Source organism: Manduca sexta, chromosome 11 (assembly GCF_014839805.1).
Source record: "Manduca sexta isolate Smith_Timp_Sample1 chromosome 11, JHU_Msex_v1.0, whole genome shotgun sequence".
In the NCBI taxonomy this organism is placed as follows: domain Eukaryota; kingdom Metazoa; phylum Arthropoda; class Insecta; order Lepidoptera; family Sphingidae; genus Manduca; species Manduca sexta.
Genome location: NC_051125.1, coordinates 3,571,923 through 3,595,162, shown reverse-complemented (window position 1 = coordinate 3,595,162; position 23,240 = coordinate 3,571,923). Strand labels below are relative to the sequence as shown.

Genomic DNA, 23,240 nt, shown 5'->3' with positions numbered 1-23,240 from the left:
ACTGATAAAAACATAACCTAGAATTAGAATATAGACTGCTCAAACATTATTTGATAGAAATTTTAGTATTTGTTTGAATACTCGAAAAAAATAAACACATGTTTAGTAAAAACTGATAATGAAGCCATGTTTACCTGAAAGTATAAGGACATGCAATAAAACTTTGTTGTAAATAGATAAAATAACAGCAACACCATGTTAAAGTTGAAATAAATCAGATAACTATTAAATAAATGAGGATCAGCCTACACATTCTTTCCGAAGTAATGATTACCAAAAGAAAGTAAATGTAGCATCATTTGTAAAAAGGATCAATGAGTGAGAGATATAATATTCAATATTTCTATTAATAGTAAACAAAACTGTTTTAATTGATGTAATCGTTCAGTTGACATGGCAGCTAATTGATCTCTTTGAAGTAAACCTGCCACCCCTGTTACGGTACTAAAGCAGAACCTCCCTCAACTTACACGCAGTTGATTCATTGGACACAATATAATTTTCCATGCTATCACCTCCTTAGTTGACACAGCATGCAAGTGCAGCCAGACGGGACCTATGGGGCTACATTGTTGAATGCACACAGCCCTCTATAAGCTCACCTGTGTGTGCACATCCTGCCCCAGATCCCTTTGACCTCATTTACTGTTATTTACATTGTTTAATTAAAATTATGGTAGTTTTAAATAGCATGGATTGTATTAAATGCCAGTATTACAGAATTAGTTAATTTATGTCTATTAGTATTGATGTCCCGAATGCCTTATTCGCGTAATATTTAAACAGATGTGGTTTTTAAGAAAAATGTTGTGTTGTAGATAATGTGGGGTGAATTTTGATCGGTCCACATAACCGCGACCCTCGAACTTAAACGCGTCGACCTCGCCAACCTTTAACCTAATTCTGCGTCCCACCCTCGCAGATGGGCGCTTGCATGAACACTTTTATTGGATAACATGAGTTTACGCTCTGCCTCGGTCGACAGCCTCTGCACCAATATATTTATTTCCCAAATATAACACTCGCACTACTCACGTGGTATCCGCTCGTTAGTACGTGGTATTCGCTTCGTTACATACGAAACAATTTGTATAACTTGTAAGAAGATTCCATAATTATATAAATAATTGTCATTGTTTATCCGGGTGACGTTCGAATGCAGGTCGACATCAAACCGTTAAACCTATATTTTATTTAATTTTCCGGTGAAGCCCGACGGCTCTCGCCTCCCACGCTTTTGGCTTGGAGATCGTTGCATTCGCCATTTCTAAATAACACAAAGATAGTGCTCGTAATAAATACCCAGTTTCTAAGAAATCTGGGGCATCGTCTCTGTATTTTGATACAATTGAACGAATCCATTAAGTTGCATATAAAAGTCATACACATAGTGTTTCAAGTCTCTATTTACGATTTAATAACATGATGAATGGGCCATAAATGTATTGATTGTGATATCTCCAGGGATATCGTACGATGTTCCAAGAAATACTCTCACGCGGTGTTTTAAAGTTATGAATCTAACTCCACATGTGTATGTCCGACCATGTCACAAAACGAAAGTAAGTCGTCTACCTTGGCATCTGTTTATGCTCGCTCATATGTAATCGCTGTTAGTCAATACAAGCATCGGGGATTTCCCCATCGGCATCAGCCATGCAAGTTGCTATCCTATAAGGATAACCATAGGCCTAGCTGGTAAATTTTCTAACAATCTCTTTGAAATTCATGAATGCCGAATAAACATGCTAATTTACTCGCAATGGTCGGGGAAACATAATTTTAGTTGAATAAATTAGGACAGAAGTCACCCTCACGACAATTTTTTTATAAGTGGAGCGAGCTGTATACAAAAAAGATCGGGTACTTCGAAACGTCGTTACAAAATTGTAATACACAGCGGTTTCGCGGGCGGAGAGCCGAGTGCCAAATATTTACGGTGGTCGTTTGTGCCGGAACCAACGGCGGACTGGCATTTTTTCCGCCGCGATCAACTTTCATTGAGTGTCTGAAAGCTGTTGCTAGGCGGATGCTGGCCTCGCGGTACACTGTCATTAAAGCCAAACGTTCGTGCACCGCCGTCATGTAGATTATATCGTGCGCTTTGGAAAGTGCTTACTTTAGTTTACTTTTGTACTTGTACGTTTTCTTGTATTCGTTTGCGCAATAAATTGATTTTTTACGTAATAATACTATTATCATGAGACTCATGAGTCCGACGCCCGGATCAGTGTAAGTCCCTATCTAAGGTTATGTGCTGTAAAAAATATTAAGAATATGGCAAAGTTAATACCATAGATTTCGTGTATCTATAATTAAAAATGGCAATACTCTGATTAGAATATATATATATAGGTCGTAATAAAGTGTTATGAGCACGGCAAGGTAACATAGCGGTGATTAAGTACAGCAAGCGGTGTGGCGGTCGCGTCAAGACTTTGTGGAAGCGGAGAACGCCTCGCGAGTCACGCCAGCCGGTGAATGGTCACCTTTCTCCGACACACAGTCTGGGCGACTTCGTTACGACCAGTGAATGAATTTCACATTGGAATGCGGAACGACGATTTATCGTGGCCCCACCAAAATTGTCCGTAGACACTGACGCATTGTGCCAGTGAAAATGTTTCTATTAATGAGAAATTTCTTATCCGCCAGAGTTGTTACCAAATGTTGGTTTCTCCCGTTTGTTCTCAGCCACAGATTATATTAATGAGTTTAAATTATTCCGCTAATCGATTTAAAAACTGTTTACTTTAATTATAATTAAATAAAATTGACATGGTTTATGTCTCAACGAAACCATTTAATTAATCAGTAGATGATTACAACACTTTAATTGGCAAAATTATTTACTTTCAATGACTGTTCTTACATATTTATTATTTGATCATAAAAAGTGAGTAATATCTAATTATAATACTTATTAAATCAATAGTTCCTTCCACTATTTGATATATATAGCTCAACAGCGGTAGAATATTTTGCGTAGTTACTTATACTAACAGTAGGCAGAACACGCGTGGGCAAGTGTATTTAACGTGTGGGTATTCAGGTGCTCACCCATTCAAATGGTTAAAGATTTCACCGGGTTGGTGGTGACTGTCGACTTCTCGCTCCATTGTATCTGCGGCGACGACGGACGATTTCATTGCGCACCAACAATTTGCATTTAAATTGGATTAAGTCTCGACTTTAATGCATCATGCGTTGTGCATGTCTGAAACCGTTCTATTGAAAACTTTATTAATTTCACAAATATTTCTAATGCGATTCATTTGAAGGTGATGTGGCAAATTAAATGTATTTTAAAATATGATATTGTGCGAAGTTGCCGAAGTATGACGAGCCAGCCCTAAAGTGCCCCTCGGTGTCATCGACCGGCCGCTAAGGTTTTTGCGCGTCCAACGGTTCTGTTATTTTAATAATTGAATGAGTATGGAAAGCATAAGACTTAACGGTATCCGGATGGATGTATGACGCTTATTTGAGACTTTCAATGAAGTAGGTAGCAGGTTCTTAATATCTTATATATACTATTGAATTTGGGTAGCAGAGTTCAGAGTACTCGTCATATGATTAGCCACACAAGTACATGTGCTATTGACGTCAGCGCGTCGGTAACGACAGCAGTTCTTCAACTTTTATCTTCACAGACTATTTTATATCTTAATTTAAACCAGCAACTCCTTTATGAGCAGTTTGATACTTTATTTTCGCGACCTTCACATTCGAGTGTTCATTGCCCTTACTCGACTTCCTGTTCGAGACCTTTCAAGAGCAAACAAAATTTATCGTCATTTAATGGATATTAAAACGTGGTCATTTTTAGAACTAATATTAATATTCAGCAAAGAAATGTCGTTTCGCACGTTTATGTCGCGAGATATAAACCGTACCGATTCTAGGAAACTGAGATTGTGACGTAAATGGAATTTTATCGGAAACTGATAGGGCTGAGAATTGGAATGTCAGATGCGTGTGTCATAGTTACTTATGAAGGTTGTAAAAAGGTAACAGTGAGGTCCGGTGGTGAGTGGTGTCCGTGCGCCGCTGGTCGCACATCCCCATCGGGCCCCCGCGTCGTTGACCGCCGGCGGTTTTTGCACATGAAGCCACAACGGTGGACGCCTGCACAATCTAGAGCGCCACACTTATCTCGCTTGGATGCTGGACAATGGTTCCACTCTTTAGATGTAGCGGAAATGTTTGACGAATTTGCTTAGCTCGGTGAGAAACTTTCAAAACGTTTATTTCTTAGAACACTATTTGTGCCACGATCGTGGCTGTAGCCGCGGCAATTTTATAACTTGTAATCACGAACATTGTGAATATTATTTAATACGAATGGTAGTCTGAAGTTTCACGGGTTACACCTTGTTATTTGTATTACAGAAATAGAGTTATATTAATCAACAGCTGTGCGGCTGGCGAAATTACTTGTAATATATTTTCACTTTGTAAATAATGAAACGGGCTAAAAATAAATCTGAACCGACAATCTTAACTAACGCTATTTAGATGATTGAATTATGTTGAGCTCTTTTTAATTTTTGTTGTAACAAATCTGCTTTAATCTGTTTAATGGATATCAATAGTGTACCTTAATTACAGCTTTCTGTATTTTAGTGGGTCATTCGCATTTACTCTTTACTGAAACTGGATACAAGTACAGATAAACATTTTATTGAATTATGTATTTTGTAAACTCTTATTACTGAGAAATAAGTCATTACGTAAAAAAAATATAATGCAAATGTTAAGTGCTAGTGGTGGTTGTTACTTAAGTTTCATACTATCAAAATATAATAATTTTATGTAATTAAATAATATATTTTAGCAAGTGATGTAAAAAATGATCGTTCACGCTAAAGGACATGGTAGTCATTGTAAGCATAAGTCATGTTGGTCGCACGTTGCACGAGGGCGCGACATGGTAGCACGCGGTGCGGCGCTCCGCGCTAGGTATCCTGTGGTGTTCAGTGCACGCGTACTGTGAATGCCGAGGCAGCGGCGGCGGGCGAGCGGCGGTCGCGCGGCCACCGCTCAACTCACAAGCGGCGACGATAACGGCGCGGGCGCGGTGTTTTCGCGCACGTTTCGCCCCCGCGCGGGCCCCGGGTGAACGGCCAGACAGGCGGGCGGCCGGCCGTTAAACCTGCCGCGGACCCGTCCTGCGGCCCCGTTGGCCTCGCGCCGCTACCATCTGCTGTCACTTGCGACCAATCCGCCAGCGGCGCGACCACCAAATGCTAAGCACAGCAAAAACACTACTGATGCTTAATCACTACTCCAAATATACACTACTGAATTTTTTTTACCTTTACGATTTTAATATTTTTATGAATTATGTTTATGAATGAAGCGTGTTTTAGGTAATTGTTCATTATTTTCCATAGAGCACGAGGCCTTTAAGCATTTGTTATTATTAAATGATCTTAGGTAACGAAGCAATTATTTTTGTTTAACTGTACATATAATAGCCATGTATATAATATGTAATATTGCATATACGTATGACATTTAATTAAATACATCTTCTAGATTTGTTTTTTATAGAAACAATTTATCATATTATTTTAAAATTAGCGCTGTTGCAAAGTTTTTAGTTTCGCAGTTTCTAGATTAAGTTTGCCGCCAAATTAGGCGCCTCAATGATAATATAATTCGTATCATGTTTAATTCATAGTATAAATGCTTTATAATTTATTTTTAAACATTACACTGAACGTCATTGAAATGAGCGTTTATTTACATCAAACATTAAAACGAATTTGATAATGGTATCTGGTATCGTTGACTGTTGCCATGACATTTGATAAATTAGACACATTATGTAATTCAGTTTTTTAGCACTTAGGAACATTATAGAATTGTATTACACCCAGACATTCGTTCTTGAACTATGATTTTTTTCCAATATGACGTAGCGAGTGGCGTAGAGGCGACGGCTTACGCAAGAGAACTAAGTACTAAATTACTTATTTTTACGACCAACTTCGCCATCTTTTATGCCACAAAACGAAGGCCAACCTCATTGATTTAACAAGATACCTAAACGTTACTTCAGATCGGTATAAATAATATTTAAGTTAGTCCAATTAAAACTTAATATTTTAATGATTCCGTAAAAAAAACTGTTCGTACTTTTGTAGTCGTGATCTTTATCATGTATATTAGCGGCTATCCTTCGTATGGTTTAATGTTCTTATGAAATGTACGTACTTCTATATTATGAAGGCACCTACAATCTTTGCAAAGTTGATAATAGATTCATAAATTACTTAGGGTACATTTTTTGTAATATTTTCATTCATTCCGAATCTTATTTGGATAAAAGAATTTGCTTCTTGGGTCCTTTATTAGGTCAAATTATAAATGCATTCCATTCTATTTTTCCTTCGCTTCGGAGGTCGGTCCAAGGTGATGCAAATGTGGCTCCGGCGACTTGCCTCTGTTTGTGCGACCGCCCCCACACTCCGCGCCAGTATGAAAATCTACTAGATGCATTATTCTTGTGGCTAAGTGCTTAATAGAATACTCGCTGAATTATTCACCGACCGAAGACGGCTAATAAAAGCGTGCTCGACAAGATGGTGACGGTCGATATGTAAAGAGATGAGATCTATTCAGGAATAATATCGCGGTTGTTTACGGTGCGGCTCTCGGTGGGATTGCGTCGCGGTGCGGCGCGGTGGCCGCCAGTTTGCCAGCAGCTCAGACGGACGGCCCGGGCCGTGCACAGGTGGGATGGAGCGAACGTCTACGTCGGTGCTTTTTCATTCTTTGTTTGCGTCGAGGATTTGCATACAATCGGAGAAATTGCGTGGCTGGCAGCAGCCGGGGGAAGAAAGGAATTCGTGTAGTTTTATGCACATGACTGTTCGAACTGCGGGCGCCGTATTTTCCTCCGTCTTATCATTTGATATTTTTTTTCCTAATTTGCAAAATTTGAATTTGGAAGTATGAAATCATTGTTTTATATTATTACTAGTTAACACTTGTAACACAAAGGAACTTCGTTTTTTTCTATGTTTACCTAATATTAGAATAAAAACACTATTTATAGATGAAGTGTCTCTATAAATATTACATTGGAGTCGGAGTACTGGCAAAATTGGCATACTCAGAACCTATATCAATCTCTTTCGAAGTAACTCAGAATTCACGGGAATAAGTAGTTAGTACGTGGGATGTAAAGTAGTTTGTGTGGTCCAGGTCTTCCTAATAAAGGTTTATTGCGAGTTTTCCTATTATGAAAGTAACAATTATTTTCTGTATAGATGGTAACCGCCATAGATATTGAACAAATTAACATAATATAATATACTAGTTAGCAACTTTATATATTAATTAATTAAACAAAGAAATATAATTCAAATATACCCACGAATTAGTAAAAGCGATGCAAGGTCCCGTTTTTCTCACTTCAGAAATCATTCTGCATAGTTGATACGATTTCAAAGATTTCGCTCCTTAAACTGTTGGCCATTTTTAATATGTCAAATATTGTACCCTCCTCAAGATGCTGAATGCATATTCATAATCTTTAGTAGAATTATGTATATACAGAATTTACAGGGTGGGTTCATATACAGGATCCTTAATTTTAAAATCGAATTAAATATCTACTTAAACATTGTTACTAGGTGGGTGGTAAAGAAAAATATATAGTGACACATTTAATAGTAAATTGCAATGCGATAATCGCGCGCCTCTCGGAACCGCTCGGAGCGATAAGTGACTGTTGAGCGTAGCGTTGTGTTTGTCATCAGAATCACGTGGCCTTCCGGCAGGTTATTACCAGTCGGCTTTGGTTTCGCGCGTTAGTTGTGGCGGGCTGGCCGCGCCGGCATAGCGTCCTTATCGGCGCACACGTTAACTACGTATCGTATCAACATCGCCACGTGTATAAACATTGTTTCACAACAATAACAAGTGACGCGGGCAAGGACGGGTCGCGTCGTCGGCTGCGGGCTGCGACGGCACAACGCTTGCCGCCAGATTGATTGTTCAACTACATTTTATGCGCGTCGACGCAAAAAAATACGATATGCCCGGCCGGGGGCCGTCGCGCCACTTGAAAAAGACATGACATGTCTTATTGATTTGCATTCATTGCGAATAATGACATACAGCGTGCCTCCGCTTTCTGTGATACTCCACATTGACAAACCGTCAAATTGCTATGGACATATAAGACGATAGTGCAGTGACATAATACAGTGAAGCGAATAGTGATGCTGCCAACGGCGGACACTGACATGTTTGGTTATCTGGAAAGTGAATCTGATCGCCGTAAGTTTTACAATTGTAATTCCTCGCTAGGTTCTCCGGTGACATTGGCGCTGTAATGCCTCAAGGAGATCGCCTTAATGGATTCCCCGAAGTCTCGTCGACTCAAGAATTGCGCAGTTACATTGAACTGCGAGCGTCCATACGATTAACTTAAACTTCCATGTCATGGTTTTAAACCGGCCTTGTACTCGATATTACTAAATTAAAATACTTTGAACATGCCGCTGACGAATTGATTGACCTGTGTCTTGTAAGGAAAATTTAGTAATTTCGTCAATTAATATGTCATGTAAGTTGTATTGACTACAATCGCGCAAAATCACCTCAGTATCTAGAACGCTGATTAATCTTTCTCATTCTCATTATGCATAAAATTTATAATTATTTTTATTTCGAGTTTATTCATTTAAAATTATTTCGAATCAAAATTTATAACCGTGCTCAAATTTGGTGCCGCAATCCTCTTAAATTAAAACAAAATCGTATATTCACATATTACATAGCAGTGTTCGAATAATGTTCCCGGCGGAATTGCAGTTGCAATTCGTAAATGGCGAACGTTGGTTTGTTGCACCTCCCACGCTAATATACCGGCTAGTCGCATTCCACGCATACCTAGCACAGGTTGTCGGCACGGCGGCCGGTTCCGAACGGCCCGCGGTGACGTAGCGCGGTGCTACGCGGACGATGCCTCCGTCACGCACTCCCCTCCCACATACCCCCGCATAGATACTCCCAGATCTCCATGCACATTTCAACACGACTACTATTATCCTGAAGCCTTCATGCACTATCAAACTAGTTATTATATAATCGTCAGCACTCAAACATGAGTTTGCCTTGAATAGCTATTATTCTTCGTTATTTATTTTAAAACACACATTATGTAAAGCCTGCCATTGTCATTCGCTCGGAGCGTTTTGTTTCTGGATAAGCCGAAGTGCGTACATCCAATTCATAAGCCGATGTACGGATTATAATTGATGTGATTTTCTATAATTCTTACCTATACGTCCTTTGTCCTGCGTCCGTAATTCTGTTATAATCTTAGCACATTTACATTTGCAATACTTTGCTTATGATGAATCATTCATTCACTCTAAATAAACTAGATGTAATTTGTATATTTCCTAACAAGCGAATATATTTTATTTAAATATAGTATTTGTAAATATAATACTGTTAGCGCACGCGGTAGATAAACATACCTGGAGAGACAGCATCTCGTTACAGCGCGGAACTGACAAGAATGTTTATAAATGGTAATCAGCGGATGCGGCCTGATTTTCAATCGTTGCGCCGTCGTACGATGTACGTCCATTCAACTAGTCGTCCGCACTTATCCGGATGTTGATAATTTTAGCGCATTTATGTGAGCCACAAGAATGTTATTGGATTAACGATTCTGACATCAATATGGTCCGCGCCGCATGTTATTGGAATCATATTGCGAGAAACCAAGTTTGGTTATAAGAAACAACATTGACTTATACGATATAGTCTGAAATATATATATAGACTATATATAAATATATATAAATATATAGACTACTGATCTGACTTCGGAAGCGGTCGTAGTCATTTTTTTAGGAAATTAATATATAGTTCCAATTAGTAGGATCATGGCAAGTTTTCTCATAGGATTCCAAAAAAATTATATGGTTAGAAATAGTTTGGTGTAACATGTAGGTACCTTTTTTCTTCAAATTGACATTATTGTTTATTAATAATATGGTCTATTGTGTTATCATATCGCAATATTCTCTTTTTTTCAATCCAGTATTTGATTATTTTGCAAATATTACCCGACTTCCACCATAGCTTAAAGTTATATAAATTAACATTAAATCTTTGTTGAAGAAAGTAATATTTAAATAATTCTTGCATTGTTGAATTGAGTATTCATAATAATTGGTCGAAAATAAAACAATTTCTTCAATCACCTTAAATTAAGAAAATCTTGGATTAGGTATTTAAATATTAGTTTCTAAATAATAACTTTCATGCATATTTTTTTTTCTTTGTGTTCCTCAAAGTAACATATTTTTTTTTTGAGATCTGTGCTAAAATTATATGATTGTATATTGCACAATGTTCAAATAAGTATTTCACATATTTATTAAAGGTCAAACCAGTATCCAATGGTTCTTTCGAGATTATTTTTATGTATGCCATGAGGCATTCATCATGATGACCTCAAATATTTTCGACGAATAAAAAAACATACGATAAAGTTTATCAAAACAAAACCGACCTCCGTCGAAATATATTCTGTACAGATTTTGGACTGGGAAAATATTTGATTTGCACATAACGTGTTTCACAACAAACTACGCAATTACACGTCGTGCGGTACACGTGTGTGTATGAGGCTGTGTGCAGCGATAACACATCGAAACGCGCGTGCATTGCGCATGCCACATGATAATACATCGCCAGTGTGGTCGCTAACTACCGTCATGTGACTTGGTAACCAACGAGAATCACTTCGTAATTAAATAAATAAATAAAAAAATCTGTCGCATACAAAGTCAAATATGACCATAATAGAACAGGTAAATGTTACTTTGTGAAAACAATCGTATACTAGATTCCATTTTAATTATCACGGCTTTATCTTTCTGACGCCAGCTACAGTAGTAAATCAGAAATATTATGTTCCGATTTGTATTATACTTCACATTGGAATATTGTAGTTTGTTAGGCATTATAAGATTAAACTCCGGTGACTTATCAATAGAAAAAAGCACGATCGTCGCGCGAGCAATTATTTCTAGCTCAAAATTTTAGGTGACCTTTTTGTTATATTGTTCGATGCAGTTATGGTACTTCTTATCAGACAAACGAATTGCTATCCATCCGCCCGACTTGTCATCATTCAAATAAGACTATCGCTAGCAAACATAGCTTCCATCGTACCCATAATTAAGTGAAAAATACTAATAGAGTGATATTTACGAATATGCAAGATTCAACTTATTTAAACAGCTCGTTTAGAGCACACCTGTACGTACTTTGGGCACACATGAGCGTTAATGTAATTTTTTCGTGAACAACCCCCAAATTAGTTCCAATTTAAATGAATACCTTCGCTCGTAATGAAAGTTTGTGAGACGTTCAACAAACTTTTGGCTGAGTGTAAGTCGGCGGCGAACACCGAACGTCGGTGTTTTATTATGAAATGTCACGTTGTGCCAGACGGTACATAAATAAGACTGAATTAACTTGTCTGCGACCTCTGGATTGTACACGATAAAGTTCACATTTACACCTCGGATTACAGCTGATATCGCAATTTTCACTCGTTGTTACCAAATTAAAACAATGCCAAAAGATAAAGATCTCGACCGACGAAACGTTTTCGCATTATCACATCGTCTTTTTGTGACTAATTAATTTAATACGTTTTATTACCGTGCAAAGCGATTGCCGTTTTCCATGAAACGAAATTCGCGTGCGTGTACCACTACACGTCAGTCACCTCATGTCACGGAGAAATTACATTTTTCAATGTAAACATGCTTGTACTAATTATGTGAAATCGTCAATACAATATTATGTATCCTCGTGAGATTAATTCAGTTTTATTGATGCATCTCTATCTTCAGCGCAAGTTAATAAACGCGGAACTAGCCTCGTTATTATTATCCACTCAATGAATAAATCATCACTAACACTATGAGGTGAATGGGTTTATTTTAAATATTTCATGAAAGTGTTGAATATTTTACACGTAAAAAGTCAGCGAGTGAGACGGCGACGATCCCATCACAAGTTCCAGACATGTCAAAGCATCCCCAAGAGTGCGGCCGATGTGAGAACTCGCCCGTTTTGATACTTAGCGACTTGTTCTACGGTTTTCGTGTAACAAGCCGAGATTCTTACAAGCAACTTAACATGCAATAAAGTTTCTACAAGGTGTGGGTACCGAGTTTCAATGATGTCGACCGAGATCTTTGCTCTTGTTGGAATTTTTTTTTCGTATTTGAATTTCTATTAGATTATATATACTTTTATTTGGTTATTTAAATAAAGGTTATTTTATTTCGTTAGTATTGGAAAGTTGATTCTGTATTTTTGGATAGGTAATTTTTTATAACCACAATACCGCGCGAAAGATGAATACATTTAGTTTATTCAATATTACTCCGACGATCTTTTTATGTATCACGACCGTTATCTATCTATTGAATGTTTTTTTTTTTTTTCAAGACACTTACATATTGATATAACTTTATATTTCTCCCTTCCTCGACGTGATTTCTATCTCTCAGGATCAATAAAACATAACAATTTATATAGATTACGTATTGGTCTGATAAATCTGTATATTATAGGTTCAGTTGCCTTGTCGAATTATTAATAATATAATTGATTTTCGATAGCTGGTCGTAAAGACGGAGCGATGACGTTGGCCATACGAGTCACGCTGTGATTCATTCACCTCCAAATGTAAGGTATTTGGGACCGGCGCGGCGTGGGCGGCGATCAGGTGAATAAGGCTCGTTCACACGGCTATTTGGACTATTACATCTCATTGATTGAGATGCGCCGTTCGCCCGTTCTAGCGATTTATAAACGATCGTGTTTAATGACTGGTTTCTGGAAAACTGACGAATATAATTTCATTGATGTCCATTCTAGGACCTTTCCAGCTTTGACACAATTTTTCGTTTATCATATTGTCCGGTCTAATCTCCGTAACGGCTGTACATAATTTATTTGCAGGTTAAAATTTTCAAAAAATTGTCTATACGACACGTTAGAAATATTGCGATAACATTATTTTCATGTCGGATATTGAATGACAAATTTAAATTTTAAGTATCTTTAATGGAGAAATGAGATCTCATAATTTTGCAATAGAATTGACATGTTGTGTTTGTTGTTGCAGTGGGCGTGGTTGGCGGCGGGATGCCGGAGGTGGCCACCGGCGAGAGGCGGCAGGGGCCGCTCTACGGCAGACTGGTCGCCGAAGATCAACTCCCGACCATGAGCGCGCCGTCTGACATTCAGGTGAGCGCCGCCGTGCGCAACCCTCGAGCTTTCTGCTGCTTCCGTACCCCGGCTCAGGTAAATGATGCACGAGGCAGTTTGCTGGGACTCAAACCCTGCACCACCGAACAACCTGTCGCTGTGATAAAAGCTGGGGACGCGCGGTACTTCTCAGGAGCATCCAAACGCATCCGGGAAACGACTCGCTCCATGAGTTTTGGTCTTTACGTATGGGCGTCAAAGTTAATATTAAAAAATCTCATTAAACACAACTTGACCTTAGATTGTCGTGATCGCGGGGCGAAATTAAATTTACAAGTAAATGCACCACTGGGTCGGCGTGCATAAAGGTAAAGTTTCTTAAACCCGTGACCTGCGTGCGCCACACCTATTGTTTTATTAAAAGAGTCATTAACCACGCGCGTCTAGACATTACGCGCAAGTAAATAAATTAGTCGGTAAAGTGCCACTAATTACCTACTACAAGTGAGTTCTCTTTCACTGAAACACTGACGTATTTAGTGTTGAATACGGACAAGCAGCAATCGATAGACGGCTCGTATCCCTCGTCTAGACTGGGTTAATTAATAAATGTATCCGACTACTGTTTCTCGTGCGAAAAGATTCGGTTTCCTCGTTATTATAAAAGTTAACTTGTTTCAATAGTCACAAACTTTGTTAGATAATATTTTATATTGCCACGGTCAAGTGTGTTTATGTTGGGTTTTTAATATTTTCATTACGGTACAAAGGTCGCGTTAAGTTTCGCTCCAGGTCCGAGCCGATTGTTGGACATGTTCACGACTCCGTTGAATGGATGTTTATTCAAACCGTCTCGTGTGTTCATAATCCGACACCTTTCATTATTTATGTTTTCATTTTTTCTATAGGTAGTTGTATTAATTACAAATTACATTATATTTTACTTTTTCTTTAAGGTAGTGAGATGATTTTTGCATGTCTTCTTTTGTTCATCACATTTGCATTGACAGCCTCACTAACTTGAAATCAAAACTAACTAGCACGCTTTGAGCTTAGATCGCTTATTTACTTTTTACTATACTGATAACAAGAATGTATCGAATTAACTTTACTTCTCGCTTGCCCAGGCTATGCAAGCCCGAATACCACGTCAGTTTCGTGATCCGTCGACGGCACCGCTAAGGAAACTCAGCGTAGACCTCATCAAAACTTACAAACACATAAACGAGGTAAGTCCTATTTCGTTTAATTTACGGCACTTATAATTGTTGCTAGTTAAGGAAATTGAATACAACACACATTCTATAAATTGCGGTTTTACCTGCGTAGGCAGTCAGTAAATAGGTACAATGTTCTTACAGAACGAGTTTTTATTTAATAACAATTTACACGATCCAAATTATATTTTTGAGGTACCATTAGCACCTACGAGATTCATGTCGCGGTCAAACATATTTATGAAGATTGATAGGATTATAGGTGTGCGTCGAAATGATTGCGTATCGCTGTCTATTCCGGTCTCGGATCTTCTGCCGAATGTCGAATAAGAATCGGTCTTCGATTTGTACAAGACCCGATTGTTCAATTAATCCTTCATTGATCGGTGTCATCTTCGGATACTAATTTACTTATTGCACATCGCATGCGAGCGTCTTTGTTGATTTTCGTTCGCAGCGATTAAACTTCCATTACTTTCATAATTATTGTTTACATGTCATATGCGGAAATTGTTCATCACGCTTTGTGCATCGTGTTTATATAAAATGCTATTATTATATAAGCTATTGTGGTTAGCTTTATTCTCGTTCATATATTTTTATTATAAATCGTTTCCCACATAAGGGCGACGCGGAGGTGCGCATACCACGCGCTATCTGTTTCGACCTTTTTGGACGCTCGTAGGCGATCGGTTGCTAGGAGGCGGGCCGCCCGCGCCAGATCAAATTTATTGCATCGTAAATAAAAAATCTCAATGAACCATTGACTCTTCAATGAAAATAGTAACCCAGATAGTCCCGTTGTGTTTGGAATTTTGCATGCGGGATGTATGTATGAACTGATTATCATAGATAGACACAGAATTTTTTTTTTCATTGATTTAATTACCTGTTTAGTCAACGAGCTGTATGTTCTAATAATTGAATACATTTTGTTTTTATTTAGCATCGTTAATATATTTTCAAACCATAGCAAAATATGAAAAGTAAATAAGTGAAAACTAATTACTGGTGGCCGTTATTAATTAACGAAACAACAAAAATGATTTTACGGCAACGCCGACTAAAATAGCCAAGGTCCGGAAATATAGTCCAAGGCTTGAGAGTAAAATTAAAAATTCTTTTGGTGACATGACCTCAGTAATGTCGCCGAGAGCTCGTCTCCACACAGTAATCCTTAGAGAACTAATCAACACGTTACTTTGTGGCAGACAGTACACAAACGCTCTTGGAAAACGATTTTCTTCGCTGCGCAAATGATTTCTTTCGACACCGTCAATGTCTTGTTTACGAGGCAAAGGTTAGACACTAGGGTTACCGAGATCATCTTTAAACCGCTCGCAAATCTCTCCTTTTATATTAAACTCCGGCATTTCTTCGAATACTTATTCAGCGTTTCTATATTAATAGGCTGCATAAATTAACAGCAATATTATTCGGCCACGGTAGGAGTGCTTCGAATAGTTTGATTCAAGTTCTTATTGTCTGATGTCTGAAACCTTTCTTCCGATTCTTTTCATTTCAAAATGAAAAGCAATTGTTAATTGCCGCGGCGGCCGCCGGCCGTTACGGCTAGCAGCCCTAGTTCCTGTTCAACTTGGCATGACCTTTGCCAGTCACGTGGATATTTAAGTTTTCACTGCGCCGTTCGCGACTCTCGGCGCAATAAACGCTGCGTCATAGTTTTCCTTGTACACGAGCAGATGACGCCCCGCCTGAGAAACGTGGAAACTTTGACGTTGTTGCAATGGCATTTTTTTTCTCATAACCATATGTTCGAAACATTTTCTCAATTTAGGCATTCGATAGGAAAACGAAGTGGACGAGACATTAAAATATTGTTATGACGAACCTTGATTTGATATTAGGTACGTTTGTTTTTCTAACTTGTATTAATGGTAAATATAATTTCTCTCCTTTGTTTGGCTTCGTAAATAGATTATTTTAGGACTTTTCCGAAAAAACAACTACACGTGTAGCTTATGTCTATTGATAGAAATCTGTTTAGTAAACAATTTATCTAGAATTGTTGACATTTTACGCTTTACGCTTTAAAAATAAACTTTTGTTCGCAATTGTATGGATGAGTCCATTGGTTCAAGAAAAAGTAACAACACGATCCGTTGAAAGTTCATTAAACTTGTACGCTGGAAGATTTCGTTGAAAGTTTTCGCTACGGAACACAGAACCGTTTTCCCCCCCGACGTTGTGTTACACGCAGTAATTAATCTTAGATTTGAGAGACACGTGGAGTCTCTCCCCGATTGTGTTTATTTTTGAACGGCGATTATTAATAGATTATATTCTATTTATGTTTTGAAGATGGTCATTGCCCTATTTGGTGGTGTGTTTACATGGCGCCATGCCAGCCGTGAAGTGACGCGCGATCTATAGCTGAGGTGCGCGTTTCAAAACTCATGATTTGCACCACTCGAGTTTGGCATGTGTTGTGAAACTGTTTAGTATATTTTTTTTTATGTTTGCTGCGTATTTAGTTCACTGGTGGTGTTTAAAAATAATCATTGTGTTTTAAAAATAATTTTCTTTATTTCGATGTGTGCCATTTTTGTAACTATTCTACTGAGCTGCGTGCCTCAATGGCAGAGTTTTTTGGAAGCGAGACAGGTACGGTTTGAGAGTGATTGATATTTTCCTCACTCGATGATTACAATTTAACATACAGATAAAATATGCGCTTGCATTCATAATTATATGAAAATATGTGTCATTGAATTATAAATAACAGATGCTTTTACAAAACTGTAACACGTAGTGAGGCAACACGGACATAACTCTCGTTTGTGTGCATTAATAAAATTTTATATCATCTTTGATCAAATTTATAACCCATTCGGTTGATCTTAATGCGGATCACCGGTATCGGTTTGATCGACGATCAAAACAAATACACAGAACGGACGTTTGATATAAATTAAATTGGTTTACTGCTACGCTCGCGCCGGTTAAATATAAACTTTGTGTAGAGTTTCGGTCAAGACAATGTTTAGGCGGTTGATTGATGCGACAAATAAAAATCGCTTCTATTGGATGAGAATGAGTCAGGATTTCAGCGCTCTTTCCTGGCTACTGTTTCTTGTTTATTGTCTAAGAAAATTGTGTACCCTATGAAAAAGTTTATTCATTTAAACAAATTTTCTTATAAAGTGCACTTACTTGTACCCTCTTCATATTGTAAGGGCGTTATAAAATCTATAATATTTTAAAGAACAGGTAACGTTCGTTCAATAAACACGTCTTTAAGGGTAGTGTGAGAGATAAAACCTTCGACGTTTGTTTGTTGCCTAGTGTTTTCGAGACTGTCTTCGGTAATTAATTATTTTCTACTCATAGAGTTTCTGTAAGCAGGCAGTAATATTCAGCTCCCTTTGCAAGCTGCTTTGAACTTCGTTTACGTATATTCAGTAGTTTAAAAATTACTCACGTAGGCCAAACTGGTATTTATGTTCAGAGTAATCTCACCTCCCTATCGTCAAGATGGAAAGGGGCTTATTGAACTTTTGCTCATCTTACCTATTACATATCTGCCTCCCACGTTACAGCTATAACCATGAGCTTATTACGGTTTCATTAATTTCCTTGTTATATCACACAATGTTGTTACCGTGTGGGATTTATTTGTAGCTTTGTGTATCCCATCATGTCGAGGTTGTTAATATATTAAAAGCCGTTGCGATCCACCATGAAAGTGTCCTTCGTTCACTTGGGCGTGGAATTAAATGTTGCCATGTTTATAAAACTGTGCCGTAATTAGTATTCAATTAATCATGACGATGCAACTTTTTTTATATTATTCATGCATTATATCGAGTACGATGTTTTAATACTTCCATAGTGTCATAGACCGGTTGAGTTTTATTTATTTTTAAGCGAAACGAAAAGTTTGTAGAAAATATAGATATAGAAAACGCGCAGGATCTCGATATTGCGGGATTGGAAAGCCTAGTTTATAGTGCCTAGAAGATGCGACAGCTGTTTTTATATTGAAGATAGATAAAACAAAAGAGATCAGTTTAATTCTTCGATGTTGAAGCTCATAAAATGTGAATATTTTCTATGCCCCCTGTACATTTATTTTATTAGGTGTGAGTGACACAACTTTTGTTCCTGTGCATCGCGATCTTTGTCCTCATCAAACCTGTTCATTACTTGGGAGTCAATGTTATCATTGTATTATGTTAGAGTCTGTACGTACTCTGCGCAATTCTTTGTATACATTTTTCTAAGCGTCCTTATTGTGCTGTCTATTCTATACATCCTTTGTGTCGACGCGGCGCAGCGCATGAATCATTACCTACGCCGTATATAAACGAGCGTGATGATAGCAAGATCAATGTGCTTGTTCCGTGTAGTGTACACTTAAGCAATGCAAGTTTGGTACCACAGTTGTAAGTTGTCTATTAATACTGCATTGTGGTTGCGCCGACCAACTTATTGGTTTCAAATGACCCAATTGCGTCATGTTTTTTGCATTCCGCTGACGGACAATAGATTTGTACATTTAGCTGCAGAGAAACGTAAATCGTCCGTTGTTTATTTCTCAATAGGTAATATTAGTGACGTCGTGGAATGGCATTCTATGGAATTTGCTTACGTACAGATACGTGTTGTATCGTGTTTTTGTTTAAAATAGTGTACGTTTTAAATAGCGTTGGAAGTTGAAACTCGTGTAGGTAGAGAATGAGATTATAAAAAGTACTTACATTGCCTAACCAGGTTGGGCGTCTCGTCAGCCCAGTCGCAAATGTAGCACATAACAAGGTATGAAGCAACTGTCTGCAGTGGATGCAATAGGCGACAATGACTAACGCCCGCGGCCTGTGGGCGAATTTCGCAACCGGCCCCACGATGCCAATACGATTCGAGTCAAGGAGATACTACTTAAAGATCGGAATCTACAGTGCGGTCAACGATATGCCCTCTTTTTATCGTTATCTAAAGTCTAGACTGTTCGATTAGATGTGTACAGATTTCAATCTGCCGATATCTTTCTAGGTACACCCGATAACTATTACCACATATGTCAGGATATTTCGCAATACCAACAAAATTGATTAAACTTTTCGCTCTTGCTATATTTTATTGATTGTGGTCAATCAAAGGGGCTTTACATTTATCTGTTTAATAAACTATTCGAGTCTTTGTCACAAAATTTTCAGGCTTATCTTCGTTACGAAGTGATTGGAAGAATTGATAACATCGTAAATCACGATATATTTCTAATCCGTATTACCAAGAATAAATTATATAATTAGCAGCAGAAGTATTTAATGTTTGAGACCATTATTATTCTCGTATTTGAACCTCTGGCCGCGCACAGCGGAGCCTGCCTTTCGATTGATTAAATTCTTCGTCTGTCGGCACTTTGCATACGTTTTGACATTTTTGAACTAACGTGAAAGTATTGCGTAATGAATGAAGTTGAACAACGCCGCGCCGACAAGATTTCCAATGGAATTCGAGGAAAAGTCATCATGATCGAGCACCGGGCACGCTTTCGCCCCATGAGTACTATCGTGTGGATGCGACGCGAATGCCGGCGCATCAGCTGTTGGAGTTATCTGCGCAATTAATTGCAATAACGTCCATTCATACAGCGTGCCGCGGTTAGTTTCACTTATCACAATTGTTACGTTAACTTCATTTCATATATCCTTGAAAGGTCTTACTTTGTTTTGTTAATATGATGATTTTACGTCGTTATGCATTTAATGTAGGTAATTTGAATATTTTAATATTTCTGTACGATTTAGTAAAATTTTCAAGTCTATTAGGAATGTTGTATTCTTCATTCGTTTCTATATAAGGACTGCTCGTATCGAGTACTTACTTATGACATCAATTTTCCCTGGAAAAGTTTGCATTAATTGAAAAATATTCTACGAATTCCATGCGGTAGTTTCGCGTAAATAAATAACAAATAAATTCATTTTTGCGTGTACATTTGTTTGGATTAAAACGTGTAGTATTTTGTTTTCGAACGGTAAATAGTAATAGCATTACATGTAACATGTAAACGTATATAGCAACATACATGTCTTTCTGTAGACTAATCACGAGTACACGGTTAGCAAACAGCGTAATGCAAACGGGCCAACTAAAGTGAGTCAAGGTGAGTGCGCGACGTCACGCTCATACTGTTGCCACCCGGATTATTGTGCTCGGATGCCGGCGCCGCCAGGGCGGGGTGCGGTCTACCTACTCTTGGAAACTCTCGCACAGTTTTCCATGTACGACACAACGCGTCGAACAAAACTATACTCAAACATATCATTCACAGCGTTCAATATCGTCGGACAACTGTCACAGGCGACATAAATTCAATAAACGACCAATTATTGTTATAACGCACGAAAGTATGTAAAATGTATGAGACATTATAATTAGTGAGCCGACAGATTACAGTGTTGATTGTCCTGGAATTAAATGCGAACGAAAAATCGTGTGTCACGTAAGGCTTCAGTTTAACAAACCACGTATGATTTGTCTCTATGCAAACTAGTTCAATCGCTATGCAGTTCCGTATTTCTGTGTATTTCTTAGTCGAGGCTGCGGATCGTTGCAAACCTTGTTAGCTAGGTTTGCCCGACGCGTGTTTCGCTCGGGGATACCTGCACGTGTTCTTTTCGTTGCAACGTGTTACGTTTTGCGACACTTTTACGTAAACATTTTAATCAAGAGTTGTATTTACAACTTGTTTAATAAAAATTCCACCGAGACCTGTATATAATTTGTATCAAATTTCGTCAATGGCACGCAATACACACACACGCAACAAATTCCACTGTGAACGGTGAACACATACCGCTCTCGATTGTGACGGGTGAAATAGTTTTCTTGTTGAAAATAATCAGAGCACTGACGAAAAGTTTCGTTACGTCCGTATACACATCGTAACCAAATCGCGTGCACAAAAACAATGATCGCCATTTGTAACCGAAAGTCCATAACGGGAAACGGGGCATGGCAGCTAGCAATGAAGCTTATTACCTATATTCCAAATGCCACTTCTAGTCTAAAATCCCTACCGCATCGGCATCAGGCCGGGTGGTAGAGCCCGCACGTCCCTGAACCACCCGGTCTATCGGTGCCAAGGTGTCCGGCGGGTTACTAATTGCGTGTTAAAATTTACTTGACATCGCTCAACCTTCGCCGATAGCCATTTTACATAGATCTTCTTCGACGTTACAATGCTGGACGAACACAATCGCCGGGGAGAGGTCACGTCGCTCTGGTTGTATCACACGATTTACTCGGAAACGTTCACGTACATTTACGTTTCTCAGGTGGTCGTCTGCTTGTAACCTTGTCACAGATAACCCCAATAGCGAGGTATTGAAACTTTCGCGGGAATGAGCACACGACTTGTCACCGGCCGCTGCAACTTTGTTTAATTAATGAAGTGTCGAGAGTTCCTTTCGTTTCACAAATGTTCGCCAAAACCGAATGAAAATATCGTACATCAATCAGTATCTTTGATTCCCCGTCGTATCGCGCACGCTATGATGAAAATGTAAATATTATTAGAGTTTCATATCAACATTTTAAGTTAATGTTTACAAACACACAGCATACACGTTTTAAAATTAATTTGTAATGAAATATACAGTTGCCCGTTTGAAAATAAATCCTATGTAACGTTAGTAAACGGTGTTTACCCGTGAAATGTGTGTCGCGCCCATAACCCGTCTGATAATAAAGTGTTTCAAGGAGACGATTAAGTAACTTTATGACATATTACGCACTTGCGTGCTGGTGACAAATTCACTTCACTTTTATTCACATTAGCGGTAAGGATTATTTTCCCATCTCACATAGCAGATGTTTACCGTATCCCGGTTAGGATCTATCTACCTGCTTGCTAATTTGTGTTTCACGACGAATAGCATTTCGATTACCTCCAAAACAAATCGCCTCGGAATGTAATTTACTCATCATGTAATATCGTCTTTAATATCATTTTTTTGCCTTTATTAATAACAAATAAACATTAAAAACAATTGTTGTGCATTATAAGGCCGTACCAAGTAGGAAACGACAAGATTAAAAACGTAGATTACGTTGATAATTTAAGATGTTTTTCAAATTCAACACTATAATTTTCTGCGGTTTGCACATGGTAAATTGAAATAAATTGTAGGTTTCACTATCATGTAGGGGAATAAAAACCGTGTTATTACGACAAATAAACGAAAATGTGTGAGTGGTAAGGTTTCAATAATTAACTGTAGCCGGTCGTGTTTGCCGACTGACGCCGCCCGGCTCACGCTACGTGGCCTTATTAAGGAAAACAATCGATCACTTCCCATAGTTGTTAATATTTCACAAAAAAAAAACAACAACAGGGATAAATATCGTCATGGGCGGAGAAATAAATTGAACAATGGTGAGAAATTAACATTTGAAAACAACCTTGCACTCAGTGGTTCGAAATAATGTCTTCATTAAATTTGTTGGAAATGTAATTTGTTGTTCCTTAATTAATTTCTAAGTTTGTAAGCTATTATAGCGACGTGCCACCGCTGGCGGATAATTTCGATTTTTTTGTCTTTTGCGTTTGAACAAGCAGTAAGTCGTCCTGTTAATTGCATGCTGTAAACTTAATTAACATAGACATTTTATTTATATCTCTACTAAATAACTTATAATATGCTTAGGACATACTTTAATGTTCAAGTACGTTAAACAACGTCTGGGTCGCTTTCATCATTACTCTTTAAAATAGCAGTCTAC

The 23,240-nt window shown here is 38.1% G+C and overlaps 1 protein-coding gene across 1 annotated transcript in view; it reads left to right on the top strand.

Annotated features, from left to right (window-relative positions):
* The window catches only part of LOC115450496 (serine/threonine-protein kinase minibrain), a 116,197-nt gene that overhangs the window by 1,445 nt on the left and 91,512 nt on the right, over positions 1–23,240 (top strand). The window contains 2 exon segments of the mRNA XM_037437375.1: positions 13,190–13,368; positions 14,400–14,501. Coding sequence (XP_037293272.1) covers positions 13,190–13,368; positions 14,400–14,501 — 281 coding nt within the window.